Source organism: Thalassophryne amazonica, chromosome 1 (assembly GCF_902500255.1).
Source record: "Thalassophryne amazonica chromosome 1, fThaAma1.1, whole genome shotgun sequence".
NCBI classification, from domain to species: Eukaryota; Metazoa; Chordata; class Actinopteri; order Batrachoidiformes; family Batrachoididae; genus Thalassophryne; species Thalassophryne amazonica.
Window position 1 is genome coordinate 101420344 of NC_047103.1, and position 25619 is coordinate 101445962.

The following is a 25619-nucleotide window of genomic DNA, read 5'->3' on the forward strand; positions in this document are numbered from 1 at the left end:
TCGTTTTGACCGTTGGGGTTTTACATAATTATTGTATGGCCTTGCCTTACAATATAAAGCGCCTTGGGGCAACTGTTTGTTGTGATTTGGCGCTATATAAAAAAATTGATTGATTGATTGATTGATTGATTATTATTTATCTTCAGTGTTTCTTATCTGATTATATTCCGTTTGTTATGCATTGCATTATTCTGTAGACTCTGGTTTTGTCTTTCTGTTCATTTATTTTCGGTGTAGTCTTAGTTTATGTTGTCATCTCTTTATCGGTTATTGTATTTACCTTTAAACTTTAACCTGTATCAGTTCCATTCTAGTTTTTATTATAATCATGGTTCTTGTTTTATGCTTTTTAGACTAGTCATGTTATTTCCTAGCTTTGCCCCTTTTGTTTTGCTCACATTGATTACGGTTTGTCTTGAGCACATCACATTTTTCACCATTGGTTTTTCTTATTTCTTATTTATCTTGCCCCAGTCCACTTTGCTTTTCGTCTCAGTGCACTCTCTTGCTCCTGCCCTTGTCTTTCTTGGTCACGCCCCTTCCAGAATCTTCCTCACACCTGTTCCTCATTTATACCTTGATTAGCCTGCCCTCTATTTAAGCCCTCACAGTTCCACAGCTCACCACCAGATTGTTGATTTCGTGTCACTTTCCAGCCTTTGTCCCTTACTCTGTTTTGTCCTGTTTCTGCCTGCCAGTATTTTGACTTTGCCTTGTTTTTGACCTTGAGTTTGTCTTTGCTTCTGATAGCCTATATACCGTGTATTTTGACCTGTGCCCGTTTACTGAACCACACCTCAGTCTCACGTTCGCTACCTTTGCATCACTGCTGGACCACCCATGTACTGACCCCCAGCTTGTTGTAACCTTTTTTGAACTCTATCAGTCGTGTGAGTTTGCATTTGTGTCCATCCAGTTTGTGCCATGCCTGATATCTGCTGCAGGGCCACATACAGACAAACAAACACATTCATACCCATGTGTTAAATGTGGGTTTTGGACATAGTTCAAGAGGTCATCATAGACTTCAGGGGAAACCAGGGGGGATTATATCCCTCTCAATATCAATGGAGATCCAGTGGAGAGCATGTCACCTTTTAGGTTTCTCTAAGTCCACATCCAAGAAGAGCTCTCCTGGTCCACCAACACCACAGTTGTCATAAAGAAGGTCCAGCAGTGACTGCAATTCCTGAGGTTCCTGATGAAGAGCAGATTGGAGCAGAAGCTGCTGGTGGCCTTTTATTGCACCACTATCAAAAGTATGATGACACATTGTGTTACAGTGTGGTTTGCTGGGAGCACAGCCACGGATGTGATGCCTCTGATGTGCACTAACTCTGACCACCATGTGCAATAATTGAAATCCTATGGGCTATACCAGGGGTGGGCAATCATGTGCCATAAAGGGCCAAGACACTGCAGGTTTCCCTTTCTACCAATCACCTCAGCAGTTGATTTCATTGATGATCAGGTGTTTATGTTCAGGGGAGAAGTTCAACAATAAACCCAGGTGATTGGTTGCAAGGAAGACCTGCGCTATCTTGGCCCTTGTTGCCCACCACTGGGCTATACTCATACAAATATGTGTTATCTAATTACATTCACCAAGGACATAATAAAATATCAGCGCTTATTTATTTATTTATTTACATGTCTGCCTGTCCGTTTGTTAGCAAGATTACTTCAAAACTACTGCACAGATTTTGACAGAATTTTCCCCCTCGATAGATATTAGGGCATGGAAGACTCCACTGAAATTTGGAGGTGATCTGGATCTGGATCAAGTTTTACTTTATAGGCTTTTCAGGATAACGTCAAAACGACTTCACAGATTCTCACCAAATTTGCACCACAGATAGATATTAGGGCACGGAAGGCTCCACTGAATTAGGGAGGTGATCCGATTTGGATTCTGGATCAAGATTTCACTTTATACAGGCTTTGAAGGATTATGTCAAAACTACTTCATGGATTCTCACCAAACTGGCACCGCAGATAAATATTCGAGCATGGAAGACTCCATTACATTCTGGAGGTGATTCAGCTCCGGATTGGCGGATGTCAGAAATCTGTGTTTGCTCTTGTTTTTTCTGTGCCTTATCTAGATGTATATTTATTTTGTTTAAATATCTTTATATATTTTTTATTTATATAGCTATATTTTTCACTTGGTCTGCTAAATTAATTGATGACTCAGTTGTGGAGTGGCACCCATGATCTTGTTGTATGTGTACAATGACAAATAAAGCTTCTATTCTATTCTTGAAGACATATAGACAATGTCAAGTTGATTTTTTAATTCATTCTGAAAATGTTCCTCATGTTGAAAATGTTCCTTGTGTGTGTACAGGTTTCGGTTTAGCGGCCGCATCCTGGGCCTGGCTTTAATTCACCAGTACCTGCTAGATGCTTTCTTCACACGACCCTTCTACAAAGCCCTGCTCAGACTGTCAGTACACAACTAAACATATCTCCTTTCTCATGTTGCTTTCATTGTTTCTGATTTAACAGCATTCATTGTGTATGAGTACTTACACTGTATGCACAGTTGTTAGGCGTTTTGTATTTCTGAAGATTATGTTTAATGTTGAACAAATGTATTGTTCTCAGTCAATCTGAAATGTTCATAAACCTCAAACCTACATGTTTAACAAGGGAAAAGTCAGTTTTGGCTTTCTCAGGGGAATATATGCACTCCCCGGCCACTTTATTAGATATAAGATAAGATAAACTTTATTGTCCCTCTCTGGGAAAATTTGTCTTGGGACGAAGCACAGGAAGCTGCCACATACAGCAAAAACAGCCCTGTAAGGGCCACAAAAACAAGGACAACAACAATACAGTGCAAATAAGTACAAATAATTAAAGTGCCATAAAATCGCAGTGCAAAACCTGTACAACAAAATGCCTTAAAAAAACCATGCACACCTGCACCTCCTCCTCCCACCCAAGGAATTAGGAGGAGGTGGCCAGTGGTGGGCACAGCTAACTAAAAAGTTAGCTTTGATAACAGCTAATCAGCTAACTGAAAATTTATCTTTGATAAAGCTAAACCGATAAATCACCTAAAAAATTATTGGAAACTACAGCTAACAGATAACTTTCAAAATTGAGTTTTAACACCATGATCACAAACCAAAACAGTGACTCACCACTTCTATCTTTATACCCCATGCTGGAAGCTCCAGTTTACTACATAAAGGAGCCTGATCACCATGTTGCCACAAAAAAAAAAAAAAAATCATTATTCCTTAACCTCATACAGTAGGTCCGCCGTGAGGCAGAGGAGTTGGAAAATAAAGCAGTTTTGACTTATGGTTTTGATTTATAAATCAAATTATTCTGTATAGCATAAATACATTAATGATAATTCTGTCATTTGCACAAAGTTAAAATATAACACATATCTTTTAATTTTAAATAATGCACTAATTCTGAAGTTTTATAACAAACACACAGATGCCAAAGGGATTATGGGTAAAATAGCCTCCGCTAACACTGATTGGTTGACTCATTCATTCTATGTATAAACAAACACGTTAATGTGATGTGTGTGTGTCTGTGTGTGTGCGTGTGTGTGTTGGTTTACATATAAATGTGCTTTTGTAAAATATGCCATTTTTTCATATGTAAAAAAAGCCTTTTGCAAAAGCCAAAAGTCAAGTTGTGATTAGACAACCGTCTGATATAACCTGATAATACTGCCCTGAACACTACTGACCAGTAGATGGCAGTAGAGACCGTGAAAACTTGCCAAAACAACTATTCCAGATCATCTGTGTCTGCTACATTTAATCTGCGTGGGATTTAAGAAACACAAACTGAATTTCAGACATCTTATATATATTACTCTGGAACAAAGACAACAACCAGTGTTGTAAAGGAAGTGATTGCAGCTCACAGTGACTCCAGTTGAAAATAATGGAGAAGCAACCTGAGCTTCTTTTGGCATTTTACATAAAACAAACACAATAACAATGTCTATAAACCCAGAGAATATATTCACAAGAATTTTAGGCACAATATACAAAGGGTTTAATGCTATTGTCCGTGTGGAGCCTGATCAGAGCGTCTCAAATGATTTCTCCTGTCGTGAACTTTTACAGTACTCATAATGCACTGCGCACACACCATGTCCACATTAAAACCTTTAAAATTATTGCAATAATTTAAAACTAAAACATATATCTGATATTTTCACATTATAAAACTTCAGACATGATGTTAATTTAAATAACTTGTCCAAAATTAGTTTGGTTAAAATTTTAACCATAAGTTAATACTGTATGCCTCTGGATGACTTGGGTGATATTGCCGGCTAGTTAGTAGGGTGTCAAGAGATATGGTCTCATTTTGGTTGTCTTTTTTTGTGACCATTTTAGTGCAGCAGATAACAGAATATTTACAGAGGAATCCTTCAAATGGTGATACAAGCACCAAATTTGACAGAAGTACACCTTAGATATTACTCTTTTGAAAAAACCGGCGGGCCACTTGAATTTCTACAGGTGGCCACATATGGGTCAATTGAAGTATTACATGGGGGTCAAAATATAAAAATGCTCCAGTGATATTGAAAATTATACCACATTATTTGTCTGATTGTAAAGATTCCAAAAAGGTATAGTTTGGACTATCTATGACTGAATTCTATAGAGTTATGGTGTAAAAACAACAAGAATGGTGACAAAGTTCAGTTTCAGTTTGTACAGGGGTCAAAAGTTAGAGTTGCTCCAATTTAAGTAAAATTCACCAATTTTGGGTCTTGTTAGCAAGATTAGACTCCAAAAAGAGAAGATATCCAGTGAGTGGGAGTTGTGTGGAAGAAAATGTCTTGATCAATCAATCAATCAATCAACTTTTTTCTTGTATAGCGCCAAATCACAACAAACAGCTGCCCCAAGGCGCTCCACATTGCAAGGCAAGGCCATACAATAATTATGAAACACAGTCTACGTCTAAAGCAACATAACCAAGGGATGGTCCAGGGTCACCCGATCCAGCCCTAACTATAAGCCTTAGCGAAAAGGAAAGTTTTAAGCCTAATCTTAAAAGTAGAGAGGGTATCTGTCTCCCTGATCTGAATTGGGAGCTGGTTCCACAGGAGAGGAGCCTGAAAGCTGAAGGCTCTGCCTCCCATTCTACTCTTACAAACCCTAGGAACTACAAGTAAGCCCGCAGTCTGAGAGCGAAGCGCTCTAGTGGGGTAATATGGTACTACGAGGTCCCTAAGATAAGATGGGACCTGATTATTCAAAACCTTATAAGTAAGAAGAAGAATTTTAAATTCTATTCTAGCATTAACAGGAAGCCAATGAAGGGAGGCCAACACGGGTGAGATATGCTCTCTCCTGCTAGTCCCCATCAGTACTCTAGCTGCAGCATTCTGAACCAACTGAAGGCTTTTTAGGGAACTTTTAGGACAACCTGATAATAATGAATTACAATAGTCCAGCCTAGAGGAAATAAATGCATGAATTAGTTTTTCAGCATCACTCTGAGACAAGACCTTTCTGATTTTAGAGATATTGCGTAAATGCAAAAAGGCAGTCCTACATATTTGTTTAATATGCGCTTTGAATGACATATCCTGATCAAAAATAACTCCAAGATTTCTCACAGTATTACTAGAGATCAGGGAAATGCCATCCAGAGTAACGATCTGGTTAGACACCATGCTTCTAAGATTTGTGGGGCCAAGTACAATAACTTCAGTTTTATCTGAGTTTAAAAGCAGGAAATTAGAGGTCATCCATGTCTTTATGTCTGTAAGACAATCCTGCAGTTTAGCTAATTGGTGCGTATCCTCTGGCTTCATGGATAGATAAAGCTGGGTATCATCTGCGTAACAATGAAAATTTAAGCAATACCGTCTAATAATACTGCCCAAGGGAAGCATGTATAAAGTGAATAAAATTGGTCCTAGCACAGAACCTTGTGGAACTCCATAATTAACTTTAGTCTGTGAAGAAGATTCCCCATTTACATGAACAAACTGTAATCTATTAGACAAATATGATTCAAACCACCGCAGCGCAATGCCTTTAATACCTATGACATGCTCTAATCTCTGTAATAAAATTTTATGGTCAACAGTATCAAAAGCAGCACTGAGGTCCAACAGAACAAGCACAGAGATAAGTCCACTGTCCGAAGCCATAAGAAGATCATTTGTAACCTTCACTAATGCTGTTTCTGTACTATGATGAATTCTAAAACCTGACTGAAACTCTTCAAATAGACCATTCCTCTGCAGGTGATCAGTTAGCTGTTTTACAACTACCCTCTCAAGAATCTTTGAGAGAAAAGGAAGGTTGGAGATTGGCCTATAATTAGCTAAGATAGCTGGGTCAAGTGATGGCTTTTTAAGTAATGGTTTAATTACTGCCACCTTAAAGGCCTGTGGTACATAACCAACTAACAAAGATAGATTGATCATATTTAAGATTGAAGCATTAAATAATGGTAGGACTTCCTTGAGCAGCCTGGCAGGAATGGGGTCTAATAAGCATGTTGATGGTTTGGATGAAGTAACTAATGAAAATAACTCAGACAGAACAATCGGAGAGAAAGAGTCTAACCAAATACCGGCATCACTGAAAGCAGCCAAAGATAACGATACATCTTTGGGATGGTTATGAGTAATTTTTTCTCTAATAGTCAAAATTTTGTTAGCAAAGAAAGTCATGAAGTCATTACTAGTTAAAGTTAATGGAATACTCAGCTCAATAGAGCTCTGACTCTTTGTCAGCCTGGCTACAGTGCTGAAAAGAAACCTGGGGTTGTTCTTATTTTCTTCAATTAGTGATGAGTAGAAAGATGTCCTACCTTTACTGAGGGCTTTTTTATAGAGCAACAGACTCTTTTTCCAGGCTAAGTGAAGATCTTCTAAATTAGTGAGACGTCATTTCCTCTCCAACTTACGGGTTATCTGCTTTAAGCTACGAGTTTGTGAGTTATACCACGGAGTCAGACACTTCTGATTTAAAGCTCTCTTTTTCAGAGGAGCTACAGCATCCAAAGTTGTCTTCAATGAGGATGTAAAACTATTGACAAGATACTCTAACTCACTTACAGAGTTTAGGTAGCTACTCTGCACTGTGTTGGTATATGGCATTAGAGAACATAAAGAAGGAATCATATCCTTAAACCTAGTTACAGCACTTTCTGAAAGACTTCTAGTGTAATGAAACTTATTCCCCACTGCTGGGTAGTCCATCAGAGTAAATGTAAATGTTATTAAGAAATGATCAGACAGAAGGGAGTTTTCAGGGAATACTGTTAAGTCTTCAATTTCCATACCATAAGTCAGAACAAGATCTAAGATATGATTAAAGTGGTGAGTGGACTCATTTACATTTTGAGCAAAGCCAATTGAGTCTAATAATAGATTAAATGCAGTGTTGAGGCTGTCATTCTCAGCATCTGTGTGGATGTTAAAATCGGCCACTATAATGATCTTATCTGAGCTAAGCACTAAATCAGACAACAGGTCCGAAAATTCACAGAGAAACTCACAGTAACGACCAGGTGGACGATAGATTATAACAAATAAAACTGTTTTTTGGGACTTCCAATTAGGATGGACAAGACTAAGAGTCAAGCTTTCAAATGAATTAAAGCTCTGTCTGGGTTTTTGATTAATTAATAAGCTGGAATGGAAGATTGCTGATAATCCTCCGCCTCGGCCCGTGCTACGAGCATTCTGGCAGTTAGTGTGACTCGGGGGTGTTGACTCATTTAAACTAACATATTCATCAAATCAGAATATGTCAGGTAAATCAGACCTTATCTGGCGATCTTATAGCTGACAAAGTGATCAGCAAGTCAAATGCAAAATTCAAGTTCTTATACAGACAGGCCAAAGATTTTTGATTTGCATATGAGAAAACTTCTTCCATCAGCCTTGACACAGTGTCACGTGGACTGTGCCAGTGTAGTCTGGTATTCTTGCCTGACCAAGCGTAATCAAGGGAGGTTGCAGATTATTGCAGAACAAGATCATTGGCTTTCTCCTCTCTGCACAACCCCGGACCCACATAGGCCTGGCTGAATTTAGAATGGTCAGTATGTTGCCTGTTGAGCTCAGAGTTAAACATTTAAAATTAAATCATATGTTTAATATAGTGAATAAACAAGCCCCAAATTACTTGATCACTTCTTTTAAATTTACAAGCACAGCACTATATTAATACTCAGTCAAGTACCTTGTCTCTGGTCATTCCTCAGGTGAAGACCTGTGGGGCTTCGTTCTTCGAGTACACTGGAGCTAAACTATTTAAAGCCTCAGTCCCACCGAATAATGAAGGCTGAAGAAGGAGCCATGCATGGGTGTGGGGTGATTATTCGAAGAATGACCCACGTTTTGATCTATCACGTATCCACTATGAAGGTGCCACTATGTGCCTCTCTGTACCCCGCATGTGCCACGTAGCAGCCTCTAGTGAGCCACGACCAACCTGTCATTACAGCCTCGAATGGCTCACATTAGCCACACTAAGCCACGTAGTATCATAATAGCGCCATGATAACGCCATGTTGGCGCATCCCACACCTGGTCCCTTCAAAGTGGGTTTTCAATACACAGATTCACAGCAGCATTTAAAGATGTGCCTTCTTTATTTTTTTAAACGCAGTCCAAAAATAGACACTCCAGCACAGTTCCGCAGTTGTGCGCCAGGCTGCTGTCCACCTGTAATGCACCAGACCAGCTAGACCCGAACCACGGGTTCCTGGAGAGCCGCCTCTGTGCTCCTCGCTGGCTCCGCGGCTCTCTGGCTTTTCTTCTGCGCTTTAAACACACAAAACTTTATGTTTGTTCGTTTATTTCTGCAAAAGCCCTCTTTTGCGCGCAGTGCCGTTCTGCATACAGAACGAGGTGGCCGTTTTATTATATACACCTGTGGATCATTTTATATATATATATATATATATATATATCTTTATTTCTTCCGCAGCTTACAAGTTATCATGATACAACTTTTAACTTTGTTTTATGTTTTCAAAATCGGTCTTTTGCGCGCTCTCCACCTGTGTTGCCACACAGCTCCTGCTCTTAGCTGCTCCACTGGAGTTATTATCTTCCATGGCTTTAAACACATATCCACTTTCACGCAGTCACCCAAATTTTAACTTTGTGGTCGTCCAATATTGACTGAAATATCACTCTTTTGTGAGCTGGCGTTCTGCCTAAATGCTCGTTTGAAGCGTGATGATGAGTCACTGCGTCAGTGCGCACACACAGCTCCGCGGCTCTCTGGCTTTTCTTCTGCGCTTTAAACACACAAAACTTTATGTTTGTTCGTTTATTTCTGCAAAAGCGCTCTTTTGCGCGCGGTGCCGTTCTGCGGAGCTCATGTGATCCATTAACAAGATATTAAATCAACATACTTTTACATACAACAGACATCAACATACAGACATACTTTTACAACTAGGAACTGTTTTATCAAGCTATAAAAAAGATTAAAAAGAATTACCTTAAGCTGTTCAAAATACATTCCACATGGAGCAGGAAAGAGAGGGAAAAAAAGCGTCCAGATGAAACAGTCCTCTGATTCTAGAAGAGGTGGTTTCAGCATCCAAGGTTTGGCAGAAAATGATTAATCCACTACAAAATAATTATTTTATATAGAGTCCAGCGCACAGAGCAGGTGGAATTGTGTGCGCAAGAGGAGAGCTGTTCCAAAAATAGCCTCTCAGGTCCTGCGAAGGTGCCAGGCGCACGGATAATGGACTTTTTGCAGACTCATAAGCACCACACAAATGCCTCTAAGCCGTCGCAGTAACTCAAACACAAACTGCGCCACGCTGTTGTTGCTAAATTTTGAACATCTTGAAATTAGTGCCACACTCAGCGAGGAGCCTCGTTAACTGAAGATAATGCCTCTAAGAGCCACTCTGAGCCACTATACTGCCACGATAGCTCACGAAACAAAAAAAAAAAACAGGGTGCGTGGCTCTTTTTTCATCCTTCATTATTCGGTGGGACCGCAACTTAATGGTCCGCCTCCTCAAATTAGAGTTTGTGAATCAAAGCCTCTTTTTAAAAACAGGATCAGACAGTTTTTATTCCAAGAATTGTCTCAACAAGAGAACAATCAAGTATTTATTATTGAGTAAAAAATAAAAAATACTATATATTTTATTTTATTAACTGTTATGGGTTTTGTGTATGCATGAATGTATTTTTGCCTGTGAGTATTTTGTTGGGCCACAATGGAAACAAGGGTTTTTGTTGTTGTTGTTGTTGTTTTTTTGTTTTTTTTTTTTGCTTTTTTCTTTTACTCTGTATTTTATATATTTATCTCACCTTCAACCGCTTTTCTGGGTTCGGGTCGCGAGGGCAACAGCTCCAGCAGGGGACCCCAGACTTCCCTTTCCCATGCATATTGACCACCTCTGGCTCTGGGATCCCCAGGCATTCCTAGGCGCCAGCCACCCTCCTGAGGAAGCCCATTTCAGTCGCTTGTACTCGCGATCTAGTTCTTTTGGTCATGACCCAACCCTCATGAACATAGGTGAGAGTAGGAATGAAGATTGACCAGTAGATCGAGAGCTTCGCCTTTTGGTTCAGCTCCCTTTTTGTAACAATAGTACTGTAGAGTGAATGCAATACTGCCCCTGCTGCACTGATTCTCCAATACCGCCCCTGCTGCACTGATTCTCCAGCAAATCTCCATTGTCCCCTCGCTCGTGAACAAGTTCCAGAGATACTTGAACTCCTTCACTTGGGACAAGGCTGTATTCCCTAACCAGAGTAGGCAATCCATCGGTTTCCTGGTGAGAACCATGGCCTCAGATTTAGAGGTGCTGATCCTCATCCCAGCCGTTTCACACTCGGCTGCGAACCGATCCAGTAAGTGTTGGAGGTCATCGGCCGATGAACCCAACAGGACCACATCATCTGCAAAAAGCAGGGATGAGACCCTGAGCCCACCAAACCAGAAACCCTTCTCCCCCCGACTATGCCTTGATATCCTGTCCATGAATATCACAAACAGGATTGGTGACAAGGCGCAGCCCTGGCGGAGGCCTCCACCGGAAACGACTCTGACTTACTGCCGAGCACCCGAACACAGCTCTCGCTTTATGAGTACAGAGACTGGATGGCCCTGAGAAGGGACCCTTTCACTCCATACTCCTGCAGCACCTCCAACAGTAGCTCCCGGGGTACCCGATCATACGCCTTCTCCAAGTCCTCAAAACACATGTAGACTGGGTGGGCATACTCCCAGGCACCCTCCAGGATCCTTGTGAGAGTAAAGAGCTGGTCGGTTGTTCCACAACCAGGATGGAACCTACATTGTTCCTCTTCAATCAGAGGTTCGACTGTCACCCAAACCCTCCTTTCCAGCACCCTGGAGTAGACTTTACCAGGGAGGCTGAATAGTGTGATGCCCCTGTAGTTGGCACACACTCTCTGGTCCCCCTTTTTAAATATGGGGACCACCACCCCAGTTTACCACTCCTTAGGCACTGTCCCAGACCTCAACACAATGTTGAAGAGACGTCTCATCCAAAACAATCCCTCCACACCCAGAGCCTTCAGCATTTCTGGATGGATCTCATCAACCCCCGGGGCCTTGCCACTGCGGCGTTGTTTGACTACCTCAGTGACTTCCACCAGGGAAATTGATGAAAATCCTCCATCAGCTTCCAGCTCTGCCCCTACTATAGAGGGCATTCCAGTCTGATGCAGGAGTTCCTCAAAGCGTTCCTTCCAGTGCCAGATTGCATCCTAAGTTGAGGTCAACAGAGTCCCATCCTTACTGTAGACAGCTTGGATGGTTCCCCGTTTTCCCTTCCTGAGGTGCCTCATGGTCCGCCAGAAGCACCTTGGTGCTGACTGAAAGTCCTTCTCCATGGCTCCTTCGAACTCCTCCCACACCCACTGCTTTGCCTCCCCCACAGCAGAGGATGCTGCCCTTCAGGCCTGTCGGTACCTTGCAACTGCCTCTGGAGTCCTCCGAGATAACATATCCCGGAAGGACTCCTTCTTCAGTCAGACGGCTTCCCTGACCATTGGTGTCCACCATGGTGTTCGAGGGTTGCCACCCCTTGAGGCACCTAAGACCTTCAGGCCACAGCACCCCACTGCAGCTTCAGCAATGGAAACTTTGAACATTGGCCATTCTGGTTCAATGCCCCCACCCTCCACAGGGATACTGGACAAGCTCTGCCAGAGGTATGAGTTGAAGATCTGTTGGACAGTGGGCTCCTCCCGACGTTCCCAGTTCACCCACACTATCCATTTGGGTTTACCAGGTCTGTCCAAAGTCCTCCCCTACCCTCTGATCCAACTCACTACCAGATGGTGATCAGTTGACAGCTCTGTCCACAACATGCGGCCTCAAATCAGATGATACAATCACAAAATCGATCATCAATCTTCGGCCTAGGGTGCTTTGGTACCATGTACACTTATGAGCATCCTTATGTTCGAACATGGTGTTCGTTATGGACAGTCCGTCACTAGCACAGAAGTCCAATAACAAATGACCATTCGGGTTTAGATCAGGGAGGCCGTTCCTCCCAATCACACCTCTCCAGGTGTCTCTGTCATTGCCCACGTGTACGTGGAAGTCCCCCAGCAGAACAATGGAGTCCCCCACTGGAGCCCCATACAGGACTCCATTCAGGGACTCCAAGTCAAAAATCCTCCTTCTGTCATAGCCACACCTCCTGTCAGTTCAGCGCGCACACCAACGGCACACTCGTGGGGCACTTAGACAGATTTCACTGCGAGTACGATAGCAATTGTCTGCAAACTGCTGTCATGGTGCGAATGGCCACATATAAGTGCCATGTATGCCAAGTGCCAAGTATTCTAAGTGCCATGCGAGTAGTGATAGATGTTCGTGCGTGTCACCTGGAATTTGGCTGACACCTGCCGCAAGAGGGTTCGATGGGCTCGCATAGCCCACACACTGTCTTTCAGCCGCTGTTGTGTGCAAATAGTTGTAGCAACAGGTGTTGGAGGCATTGGAAACAGCGACAAAATTACACGGTTTGCATATGATTCCTGCTTCATGTGCACTTAATGTGCAATTCAACCAAATTCACATTATGTGTGAAGGGGCCCTAAGAGGCAAGAGAGAGTAAAAACAAGAGAGAGAGCGGCTTTGTTCTGGAACTTTTAAAGTGGGCTCTACATCACTAAGCCATGCCAATTTGGTGTGTGGTTTCACATGCAGAAGTTCAGAGACTTCACGTATTTAAACACGTTAAATATATTGACATACACTTTGTTCTTAGGTTCTTTTAACAACAACAAATATGATTAGAGTTTTGTAAATACCTCCTAAAATCAAACCATTGATTAAAAGAAAATAACATTTCAGCATGGAAAAGCATTAATAATTCAAGGGTCACATTTAACACACACCAAGTTATAAAAGAAAACATGCCAGATTAAATTGGGAAATATGCCAATAGTGTTTTGCTTAATTAAACACACAATAAAAACATTATAACTTTCATATGTGGATAAAATAATCTCATTTGCAACACAAAGTGGTTGTGTTCTTTGAAGTGAAAGGGGAAGACATTCTGGCTGGTCCAGAAAGTTTCTTGTATTGACATGTGACAGTTAAAATGTCCAATAACTTACAATGCCTGGTACGGTTCCAGGAACACCTTTAAAGAAAACTGTATTATAGAGACTCTAATGGAATGTGGCTGACGGGAGTGTTTCAAGTGGAACTGGAGCCTTCGGGTCAAAAAGTGTAACAATAGCCTTTTTTGAGTTATCAGCCCTTCTAGGAAAGAGAATTAATGTACTTTATTGGGGAATAATTCGGAATGAGGCCAGGTTTTCTACACTTTGCATACAGAAACTGCTGTCATCTGCAACAGAATGTGATTGAAAGAAAAATGTATTAAAGTTTCTGCTCAATGGATACATGTAAATAGCATGTGAATTAGATATCTGTTAGTCTCCACACAACTATCCTGAAATCTACAAACTTAAAACACAGTTAAGGAAGATACTGGTATAGATTGGGAGAAAAAGAAATGTCCTATCTTGTTTGTGAGTAGTTTTGAATACTGTTTGCATAATTTTGACTGAAACATAATTAATATTACGTTAGCTGCATTATAAATATATGTATTTTGCATTCAAAATACTGAAAACAAAAAAATATTATGTCCATATACTATGATTTCATACTTTTTGCCTTAATTATTTCCAACACTTTAATGATTTGATCTATTTTGAATTTTTTAATCAGTGGAGCTTTCCCAAAAGTAATACTAACATTTTTAGATTGATGTATTCAGAAATGGAAACAACCTTTCAGACTAAAGCCAGCGCCTGTATCCTTTAGGATAGTGTTTCCCAGTCCTGGTCCTCTGGACCCAAAGTACAGCACATTTTCCATTTGTCCCTGAAGTAATCAGTGCAGATCACCTCATTCAGATGTGTTCCCCAAATCAATAGCTGACTGAGCAGTGGAAAACATGTAATTCAGCTGATCAGCTCTGATTTGTTGAAGGATGCTCCTTTAGGCCTCTTTTCCCCATAATACCACTTGTTTCAGTTCATTTCAACAAGGCTAACAAGGGAAGCCAGCAAGCTAATTATAATATGCAAATACACTCATTGGCCATTTTATTAGGTACACCTTGCTATGACTGGGTTGAAACATCTTTTGCCTTCAGACCTCCCTTCACTACCTCAGTTCTTTGTGGTGTAGATTCAACAATCCCAGTGGGATTTGGGAGTTGAAATAGAAAAGATTTGAGAATTTGAAATGGGAGTTGAGCTACCAATACTAACTCCCAGAGTAGCAGTGGTAAGGAAAAACTCCCTCTGAGGAAGAAACCTCAAGCAGACCAGACTCAAAGGGGTGACCCTCTGCTTAGGCCATGTTACACAGACACATATTACAGAGCAATTCACAAAACGAATATACAGGAAAGGCTGTTGATGCACAGGACAGGAGGGTCTCCAGCACAAATACCACACCCATCTCTGGATGGAGCTGCACCTTAAACAGAGAGAAAAAAACAGAATTAGGCATCAGAAAGACAAGAATACAGTATAATTTGTCAGCATTAAACAAAAACAGGATACTAAGGTGATCGCCGGCCACTAGCCTACTACAACCCCTGGCAATAATTATGGAATCACCGGCCTCGGAGGATGTTCATTCAGTTGTTTAATTTTGTAGAAAAAAAAGCAGATCACAGACATGACACAAAACTAAAGTCATTTCAAATGGCAACTTTCTGGCTTTAAGAAACACTATAAGAAATCAGGAAAAATAATTGTGGCAGTCAGTAACGGTTACTTTTTTAGACGAAGCAGAGGGAAAAAATATGGACTCACTCAATTCTGAGGAATAAATTATGGAATCACCCTGTAAATTTTCATCACCAAAACTAACACCTGCATCAAATCAGATCTGCTCGTTAGTCTGCATCTAAAAGGAGTGATCACACCTTGGAGAGCTGTTGCACCAAGTGGACTGACATGAATCATGGCTCCAACACGAGAGATGTCAATTGAAACAAAGGAGAGGATTATCAAACTCTTAAAAGAGGGTAAATCATCACGCAATGTTGCAAAAGATGTTGGTTGTTCACAGTCAGCTGTGTCTAAACTCTGGACCAAATACAAACAACATGGGAAGGTTGTTAAAGGCAAACATACTGGTAGACCAAGGAAGACATCAAAGCGTCAAGACAGAAAACTTAAAGCAATATGTCTCAAAAATCGAAAATGCACAACAAAACAAATGAGGAACGAATGGGAGGAAACTGGAGTCAACGTCTGTGACCGAACTGTAAGAAACCGCCTAAAGGAAATAGGATTTACATACAGAAAAGCTAAACGGAAGCCATCATTAACACCTAAACAGAAAAAAACAAGGTTACAATGGGCTAAGGAAAAGCAATCGTGGACTGTGGATGACTGGATGAAAGTCATATTCAGTGATCAATCTCGAATCTGCATTGGGCAAGGTGATGATGCTGGAACTTTTGTTTGGTGCCGTTCCAATGAGATTTATAAATATGACTGCCTGAAGAGAACATGTAAATTTCCACAGTCATTGATGATATGGGGCTGCATGTCAGGTAAAGGCACTGGGGAGATGACTGTCATTACATCATCAATAAATGCACAAGTTTATGTTGATATTTTGGACACTTTTCTTATCCCATCAATTGGAAGGATGTTTGGGGATGATGAAATCATTTTTCAAGATGATAATGCATCTTGCCATAGAGCAAAAACTGTGAAAACATTCCTTGCAAAAAGACACATAGGGTCAATGTCATGGCCTGCAAATAGTCCGGATCTTAATCCAATTGAAAATCTTTGGTGGAAGTTGAAGAAAATGGTCCATGACAAGGCTCCAACCTGCAAAGCTGATCTGGCAAAAGCAATCAGAGAAAGTTGGAGCCAGATTGATGAAGAGTACTGTTTGTCACTCATTAAGTCCATGCCTCAGAGACTGCAAGCTGTTATAAAAGCCAGAGGTGGTGCAACAAAATACTAGTGATCAGTGGCGGTCCTAGAGTGATTTACTCCCCGGGCGAAACCCCCTGCGTGCGCCCCCCACCCCCTGCGCACACTAACGTGGCCACCACCTCCGCCCCACCACCCCTGAAAACACTAACTTCATCCAGAACACCCACAATCCCACAAATTAACTCACAACAGCTATTTTCAAGAACAAATTTCTGGTTTTAATGACTACTGCAATAACAAACACAAAGAAATTGGCACAGTCTAATGTGTCATCATCCATGGACTTATCTGCAATGATCATCTCAAAAGTTTGCAGGAGGCATCATAATTGTTTGCCACAGTGCTCACTATCCGTGATGTGAAATTCCATCAAGTAGGAGCATTTCTGGGCAACCTTGAGCAGCCTGCAGACTCAAGAAAAGACATCCTCTTTGTGGATTTTGCGAAAAATGTGGCAAACCCAGAGAGTGATGCAAAAAATATTCTGCACTCAGATAAGCATTTAGCCCCCTGAGACAGAACCAGATTCAGTCTGTGTGCATAGCAATGCACAAACATTGCACTGGGGGCTATTGCTTTAACTTTGGCCTGCAAACCATTGAGAGCTAAAGCCATGACAGCAGCCATGGCTTCTTCGTAAGGAAGACTATCAAATGGCTTCGCTAAAATCCGGTCCACAACATTCAAATTATCTGCCATTATGTGCAGCTTGCGACTGGCGCGAAGCTAGTGTGAAGTTTGTCCGCCTGTGAGTGCTTTGTGAGGGTGGAGGAGCTCAGCAGCACCCGCTGCTCGGTAGGGACAGAAACTGCGATAGAAGTCAGAAAGAGTGATAGAAGTCAGTCTCCAAACACAAGCAGCTACAAAAAAAAAAACAAAAAAAAAAAAACACCAGAAATAGAAGTTCGATTTGTCGGTAGTCGTTTTTAACAAAGAAAATGCCGCTAAGAGGATTAGGAAAGTCTCCGGTTCAACTCAGAACAGAATGAAAATGCTCCCACGGATGTTTACACCAAAAGATCGCTGATTCGCTCATTTCGCTGTCAATCAAAAAGGGATTCAGCCTCAGACAGATCATCCAATCATCATGCAGAAGCTGGGCGTCCGGGCCAGCCGAGGCCAGCCCACTGCCCCATAGACCCCCAGACACACTGAGCGTCCGATGGGCGGGACAAAGCCCAGCATTTATCCAATGACTCGTCTCGATTCGCTGTAGTCTTTGCTTCGCTATTGAACTCTGTGGGCGCTCAGTGTCCACACTGTTTAAAGCACTGTGAAGCTCCGGGAATGAGTGAGAGAGGAAAGCCACCATGGGACGGGGGGGGGTGCCGCTCTGCCATAACGTAACCACAACCCCCCCCCCCCCCACATCAGGACAACCCCCCCACCCCGTTTTTTTTTTTACTTTTTTTTTTTCCGCACGGTCGTGCCTGCCCCCCCCGCGATGCTGCCCCGGGCGGCTGCCCGGTCGGCCCACCTCCAGGGCCGCCCCTGCTAGTGATGTGTTGGAGAGTTCTTTTGTTTTTCATGATTCCATAATTTTTTCCTCAGAATTGAGTGATTCCATATTTTTTTTCCCTCTGCTTGGTCTAAAAAAGTAACCGTTACTGACTGCCACAATTTTTTTTTCCAGATTTCTTATAGTGTTTCTTAAAGCCAGAAAGTTGCCATTTGAAATGACTTTAGTTTTGTGTCATGTCTGTAATCTGCTTTTTTTCTACAAAATTAAACTGAATGAACATCCTCCGAAGCCAGTGATTCCATAATTTTTGCCAGGGGTTGTAGTCTACCAGCAGGGCTTTTTCAACCTGAGAATCCGCACTCACTAAATGGCTCTTCTTGTTTACACCATTCTGATGGAGTGTTAAAATAACTGGTAGTTCAACAGTTTTTGAAATGCTAGAACCAGCCCGTTTGGCACAAACAGCCATTCAAAGTCACTTAAATCACTTTTATACCCCATTCTTCTGATGCTTCAGCAGAATTTCTCAACCATGCCTAAATGTATTGAGTTTCTCACTTTCCATGTGACAGGCTGATCAGATATTTCCTTTTAATGTGGTCCAATGGGTGTATCAAATGGAGTGGAAAGTGTGGATGATAAATTTTGTCTCTTTGTGTTTTGTAGACCAACAGACCTCTCTGATCTGGAGTATCTTGATGAGGAGTTCCATCAGTCTCTACAATGGATGAAAGACAATGACATCACTGACATCTTGGACCTCACCTTCACCGTCAATGAAGAGGTCTTTGGCCAGGTCAGCATGACTTTGTGTGTGTGAGTCACTAAAACTGCAGATAATGTTAGCAAAGAATTTGCCATGCCAATTTATGTGTGTGTGTGTGTTTGAGTTTTACATTTTCCATATTGTCCCACTTTTCTCTGATTTGGTCACAATACACTTACTCGATTTTTCAAATATGATACTGATATGACACTTGGGCACTGACTCAATGTTTTGTGATTTTTGAGACTTGGGATATTGCAATTTGATGTTATGATATATTGCAATTTTTGCTTGTTGACCATGGTTAAAAAGTTGAATGACACACTTGTCAAGATTGTACATCATACGTTTTATGTATAAAAATGCACATCATATTTTTCAGTTTTTTATTTTTATTTTTCATTTTTCCAGGAGACTCAAGCTGCACATTTGGAATGAATTAATTAAAATGCTTTTTGAAGTAAAGTGCCAAAGGGTCTTTCATAACCCTACACTTGGCTGCATAAATCAGTGGTAATATTAATTTGGCTTTCACTGTCTGCCACAATGCAGGCAAACTGTTCTTGATATCAGAGATTAATTTTTTTCCATACTCACATGAAAATTGGACACTGTGGCAATGTCTCCACCAATTTTTCACCAAGCCACTCTGAGCCAAGCAGCGTAGTACCTCCCAGCGGACCACTCAGGTGGAGCTCACTCAGACTCCCTACCTCGGCCCAGCCCATGATTTGCTTGCAAAAATCTGATGCAGCCAAGGACCATCTCAACCATTTCACATATAAATAAAGACTTGCACAGACCTTTATTTTTGCACTCTTCAGCTGACACTGCTCAAAGTACATATTATTACACATCAGTGGTCAGTTTGATCTCCTGGGGAATCTTTGACACAATCCCTGTGTTTGCCATTATTTTTTGCTGTGTCAGCTTAAATACTCAGATTGTATCCACAACAAATATATTACACCCTCTGCTGAATAAAAGTGTTATTACATTCTTTCAACCTTGTCCAGAAGCAACTGAGTTTGAATTATTGTGATTCTGGAGGTTTACTCCCCACCCTTTAGAAGTGTGTGTGTGTGTGTGTGTGTGTGTGTGTGTGTGTGTGTGTGTGTGTGTGTGTGTGTGTGTGTGTGTGTGTGTGTGTGTGTGTGTGTGTGTGTGTGTGTGTGTGTGTGTGTGTGTGTGTGTGAGAGAGACAGAGTATGGCAGTATATACACACACATACACACACACACATACACACACACATATATATATATATATATATATATACACACACACACACACACACACACAGTGGGATAAAAAAGTGTTCAACATCACCATTTTTCTTAGTAAATATATTTCTAAAGGTGTTGACATGACATTTTCACCAGGTGTCGGTAACAACCCACGTAATACATACATACATGTAAAGAAACCAAAATAAATAAATACAGAAATTAAGTTATATGTAGTAAAAATGAATGGCACCAGGAAAAGGTATTTAACAAAAAGTATTTAATAAAAGCCTTTGTTTGTAATAGTCTTAGAGGAAGGGCTGATGGGTTTCTGAAAGTGTGGCAACCATGTATTTTTTTTTTTTACCCTAGATCTTTGAAAAACATTGGACCTGATTGAAGTGACTGTCATGGGAGCATGTGTTATTTCAAAAATTATTATTATTTATTTATTTTAATTGTCATTATTTTGGATGGCCTATGGTTGGTATATTGGTGTTGGGTATTTCTGAAGGTTCGGGTTATGGGGTTATTTGTGCATTTTGATTGCACTATCATTATGTTTGCACTTCTTGAGTGATGGGCAGATGTTTTGTCTTTTGATTCAAAAAAAAAGAAAAGATTAATTAAAAAGGAGCCTCCTGTATGGAGAAACTAGTTGCATGCATTGCTCAGGTGTAATTTTGGCCCATTCTGCCACAAACAGTCTTCAAATCTTGAAGGTTCCATAGACCTCTTCTATGAACTCTGATCTTTAGTTTTTTCCATACATTTTCTATTGGATTCAAGTCAGGTGATTGGCTTGGCCATTCTGTTCGCTTTAGTCTCATTGTCTGAAACCAACTGAGAGTTTCCTTTGCTGTGTCTTTGGGATCATTGTCTCCCTGAAATGTCCACCCTCATTTCATCTTCATCATCCTGGTAGATGGCACCAGATTTTTATCAAGAATGTCTCAGTACATTTTTTCCATTCATCCTTCTTTCAATTATATAAAGATTGCCAGTGCCGTATCCTGAAGCCCTACACCCTGAAGCCTTGAAGCCCAACACCATGATGCCCCCACCTCCAAATTTCACTCATCACTCATGTTCAACTGCTTTTCTAGGGTGAGGTCACGGGGTCAACAGACTTCCCCAGACTTCCCTATCACAGGCCACATTCACCACCTCTGACTGGGGGATCCCGAGGACTTCCCAGGCCAGTGTGGAGATATAATTTCTCCACCTACTCCTGGGTCTTCCCCAGATGGATGTGACTGGAACACCTCCCTAGGGAGGCAACCAGGGGCATCCTTACCAGATGCTTGAACCACCTCAGCTGGCTCCTTTCAACAAGAAGGAGCAGTTGCTCTATTCCGAGCTCCACATTGATGACCGAGCTTCTCACCCTATCTCTAAGGGGGACACCAGCCACCCTCCTAAGGAGGCCCATTTCAGCTGCTTGTACCCGCGATCTAGTTCTTTCGGTCATGACCCAACCCTCATGACCATAGGTGAGAGTAGGAATGAAGACTCACCAGTAGATCGAGAGCTTTGCTTTGTGGCTCAGGTCCCTTTTTGTCACAACAGTATGGTTGAGCAAATGCAATACTGCCCTTGCTGGGCCAATTTTCCAGCCACTCTCACACAGGAAATAAGTACTGGACACATGAAAAAAGGGAGGTGCAAATAGGCATTGAAAGCTAATATGCCAGCTGAAATCTATTAGTAATTACAAAGCAATCCTGCCCCGTGTCATTGCAAATTAATATCAGCTGGTTCAGTCCCAACTGATGGCCTATAAAAAGATCTCATTAGGAAGGTGTCACACAGGAAACATTTCATGATAGCTAAAAGCAAAGCGCTCTCTCGAGATCTTCGCAGTCTTGTTGTTGCAAAACATATTGACGGCATTGGTTGCAGAAGAATGTCTAAACTTCACAATGTTCCAGCAAGCACTGTGGGGCCATAATCTGGAAGTGGAAAAAACATCATTTCATCATTTCAAGAGTTGCACAAGATCCAAGGACCACTTGTAGAGAGCAACTAAACAACTGTTTCAAAGAAAACAATAAGTAATGCACTCAGCCACCATGGCCTGCCAGCACAGTCACCACACAAGACTTCATTGTTGAAGAAAAAACATGTTGAATTTCATTTAATATTTGCTGCACAATATTTTTCAAGCCTGTGAAATACTGGGAAAATTTAGCACTTTGAGATGCAACCAAAATTGAACTCTTTGGATGCCATACTATACATACCATTTTGGAGATCAAATGGCACTGCACTTCTTCTTCTTTTTCGTTCGGCTGCTCCCGTTAGGGGTCGCCACAGCAGATCAATCGTTTCCATCTTGCTCTGTCCTCTGTATCTTCCACTGTCACACCAACCACCTGCATGTCTTCCCTCAGCACATCCATAAACCTCCTCTTTGGCTTCCCTCTTGCGTGGTGGCTCCATCTTCAGCATCCTTCTCCCTATATATCCTGGGTCCCTCCTCAGCACATGTCCATACCATCTCAATCTCACCTCTCTGACCTTGTCTCCAAACCATCTCACCTGAGCTGTCCCTCTGATATGTTCATTCCTAATCTTGTATATTCTCGTCACTCCCAAAGAGAATCTCAGCATCTTCACCCACTCCACCCACTCCACCCTGCCTGCACTCTCTTCTTCACCTCTCTACCACACCCTCCATTACTATGGACAGTTGACCCCAAATATTTAAACTCATCTGCTTTCACCACTTCTACTCCTTGTAACTGCACTATTCCACTGGACTCCCTCCCATTCACACACATGTACTCAGTCTTGCTTCTACTGACTTTCATTCCCCTTCTCTCCAGAGCATATCTCCACCTCTGCAGACTAGACTCAACTTGCTCTCTACTCTCACTACAGATCACAGTGTCATCTGCAAACATCATAGTCCATGGAGACTCCTGTCTGATCTCATCTGTCAACCTGTCCATCACCATTATGAACAAGAAAGGACTCAGAGCTGATCCTTGGTGTAATCCCACCTCCACCTTGAATGAGTCTGTCATTCCTACTGCGCATCTCACTGCTTTCACACTATTCTTGTACATGTCCTGCACTACCCTAACATACTTCTCTGCCACTCCAGACTTCCTCATACAAAACCACAGCTCTTCTCTTGGCACCCTATCATAAGCTTTTTCTAAATCCACAAACACACAGTGTAACTCTTTCTGGCCTTCTCTGTACTTCTCCATCAGTATTCTCACAGCAAACATTGCGTCTGTAGTGCTCTTTCTCGGCATGAAACCGTATTGCTGCTCACAGATCTTTACCTGTTTTCTAAGCCTAGCTTTTACTACTCTTTCCCATAACTTCATGCTTTGGCTGATCAACTTTATGCCTCTGTAGTTACTGCAGCTCTGCACATCACCCTTGTTCTTGAAAATAGGAACCAGTACACTTCGTCTCCACTCCTCAGGCATCCTTTCACTTTCCAAGATTTTATTAAACAATCTGGTTAGAAACTCCACTGCCATCTCTCCTAGACATTTCCATGCCTCCAGCGGAATGTCATCTGGACCAACTGCCTTTCCACTCTTCATCCTCGTCATAGCAGCCCTCACTTCTTCCTTACCAATCTCTTGTACTTCCTGACTTACTCTCACCACATCATCCAGCCTTTTCTTTCGCTCATTTTCTTCATTCATCAGCTCTTCAAAATATTCCCTCCACCTTCTCAGCACACACTCCTCACTTGTCAGCACATTACCATGTGCATCTTTTACCACCCTAACCTGCTGCACATCCTTTCCAGCTCTGTCCCTATGTCTGGCCAATCGGTACAAGTCCTTTTCTCCTTCCTTACTATTCAACTTCTTGTATAGCTCGCAATATGCCTATTCCTTCGCTTTTGCCACTTCTCTTTTTGCCTTACGCCGCATCTCGTTGTACTCCTGTCTACTTTCTTCATCTCTCCGACTATCCCAAAACTTTTTTCAAATGGCACTGCACATTACCCCAAAAACACCATATCAACAGTGAAGTTGTGAAATGGGATCATCATGGTGTGGGGCTGTTTTTCAGCCAACAACACTGGCAAACTTCATATAATTGAAGGAAGCATGAATGGAAAAATGGACTGGGACATTCTTGATAAAAATCTGCTGCCATTTACGAGGATGATGAAGATGAAATAAGGCTGGACATTTCAGCAAGACAATGACCCCAAACACACACCCAAAGAAAATCTCAATTGGATTCAGAGAATGAAATTAAAGCTGCTAGAATGGGCCAGCCAATCACCTGACGTAAATCCAACAGAACATCTATGAAAAGAACTAAAGATCTCCATGGGTCCATGGATCCCTCAACATTTCAGGGCTGTTTGTGAGCAAGAATGGGCCAAAATCACAATGCATGCGACTAGTTTCTCCATACAGGAGGTGTCTTGAAGCTGTTATTACCAACAAAGTGTTGTGTGGGCCGCCAGAAGAGGAGGTACTGCTGGCCCACCACCAGAGGGCGCCCTGCCTGAAGTGCGGGCTTCAGGCACGAGAGGGCGCTGCCGCCACGGACACAGCCGGGAGTGACAGCTGTTACTCATTATGTCCTGACAGCTGTCACTCATTCTTCATCATCCCACTCCATAAAACCCAGACGTCATCTCCACCTCATCGCCGAGATATCGTACTTCACTGGAGGTAATATCCTCAGCCGTTTGTTTTGCAATATATCTGTATATTGTGAGTGTTTGCAGGAGTACCAGTCCCTCTTTCTGTGGAAGCTGAGTGAGTGCAGGACGGCACTCTTTTCCCCTGAGGAATCACTGCGGTACTCTTCAGCATATTGAGTGAGAGGTGGAGGTGGCATTCCCACCATTGTTGTTACTGGGTGTACACACACCCACAATTGACTGTCTTTGTTCTTTGCCGGCAGTACCAGATCCGACAGTCGAGGACGGTGATCACCTGGGAATTCGGGACTTGGTGGCTCCAGTATTCACCAGGTTCGGTGGCGGCGGAAATCGTGTGGTTCCGTCTCTTCTCAGGACAGACGTCTTCTATCCTCGAGCCTGCCCACACGTCACCTTTGTGGATTGACTGTAATCATATTCTGAGATTGTCTGTATATTCGTTGTGCACCTTCACAACATTAAATTGTTACTTTTTGGCTCATCTATTGACCGTTCATTTGCGCCCCCTGTTGTGGGTCCGTGTCACTACACTTTCACAACACAAAGTCTTTTGTATAAAGTATTAAATAAATTTCAATAAGCATGTTCAATACCTTTTTGTGTGTCATATTTTTTTTTACACATAACTTAATTTTTGCAGTTATTTGTTTGGTTTCTTTGCATGTGTGGATTATGCAACCCAGTCTCACAGCATGTCGTGTGATTCAGCAGCACGAAATATACATTAATCTATTGGTTCATGATATTGTCACAAAAAGCGCCTCATTTTCATCACAGCAGCACAAACTCATTCTAATTCATTCCGTGATGGCTGCATGAAATTAAAAGTGAAGGGGTTGGGGGGGAGTCGGGGTGGTTATGGTTAGGGTGGGGGAAAGGAGTAGTGTTAGGTTATGGTTAAGGTTAGGGTTGGGGGTAGGACTAGGGTTAGTAATAGTAAGTTAAAAAAAAGCCGTCACAAAAATTTGACTTGTTTCGTGATGGGAGCATGAAAAAAAAAATGTGAGACTGGGCTGGGATTACATGA

At 41.9% G+C, this 25619-nt stretch overlaps 1 protein-coding gene across 1 annotated transcript in view; it reads left to right on the plus strand.

The window, feature by feature from the left end:
- The window catches only part of LOC117512783 (E3 ubiquitin-protein ligase HECW1), a 521859-nt gene that overhangs the window by 470980 nt on the left and 25260 nt on the right, over positions 1-25619 (plus strand). The window contains exons 24-25 of the mRNA XM_034173001.1: positions 2351-2449; positions 18609-18738. Coding sequence (XP_034028892.1) covers positions 2351-2449; positions 18609-18738 — 229 coding nt within the window. The remainder of the gene's footprint in view (positions 1-2350; positions 2450-18608; positions 18739-25619) is intronic.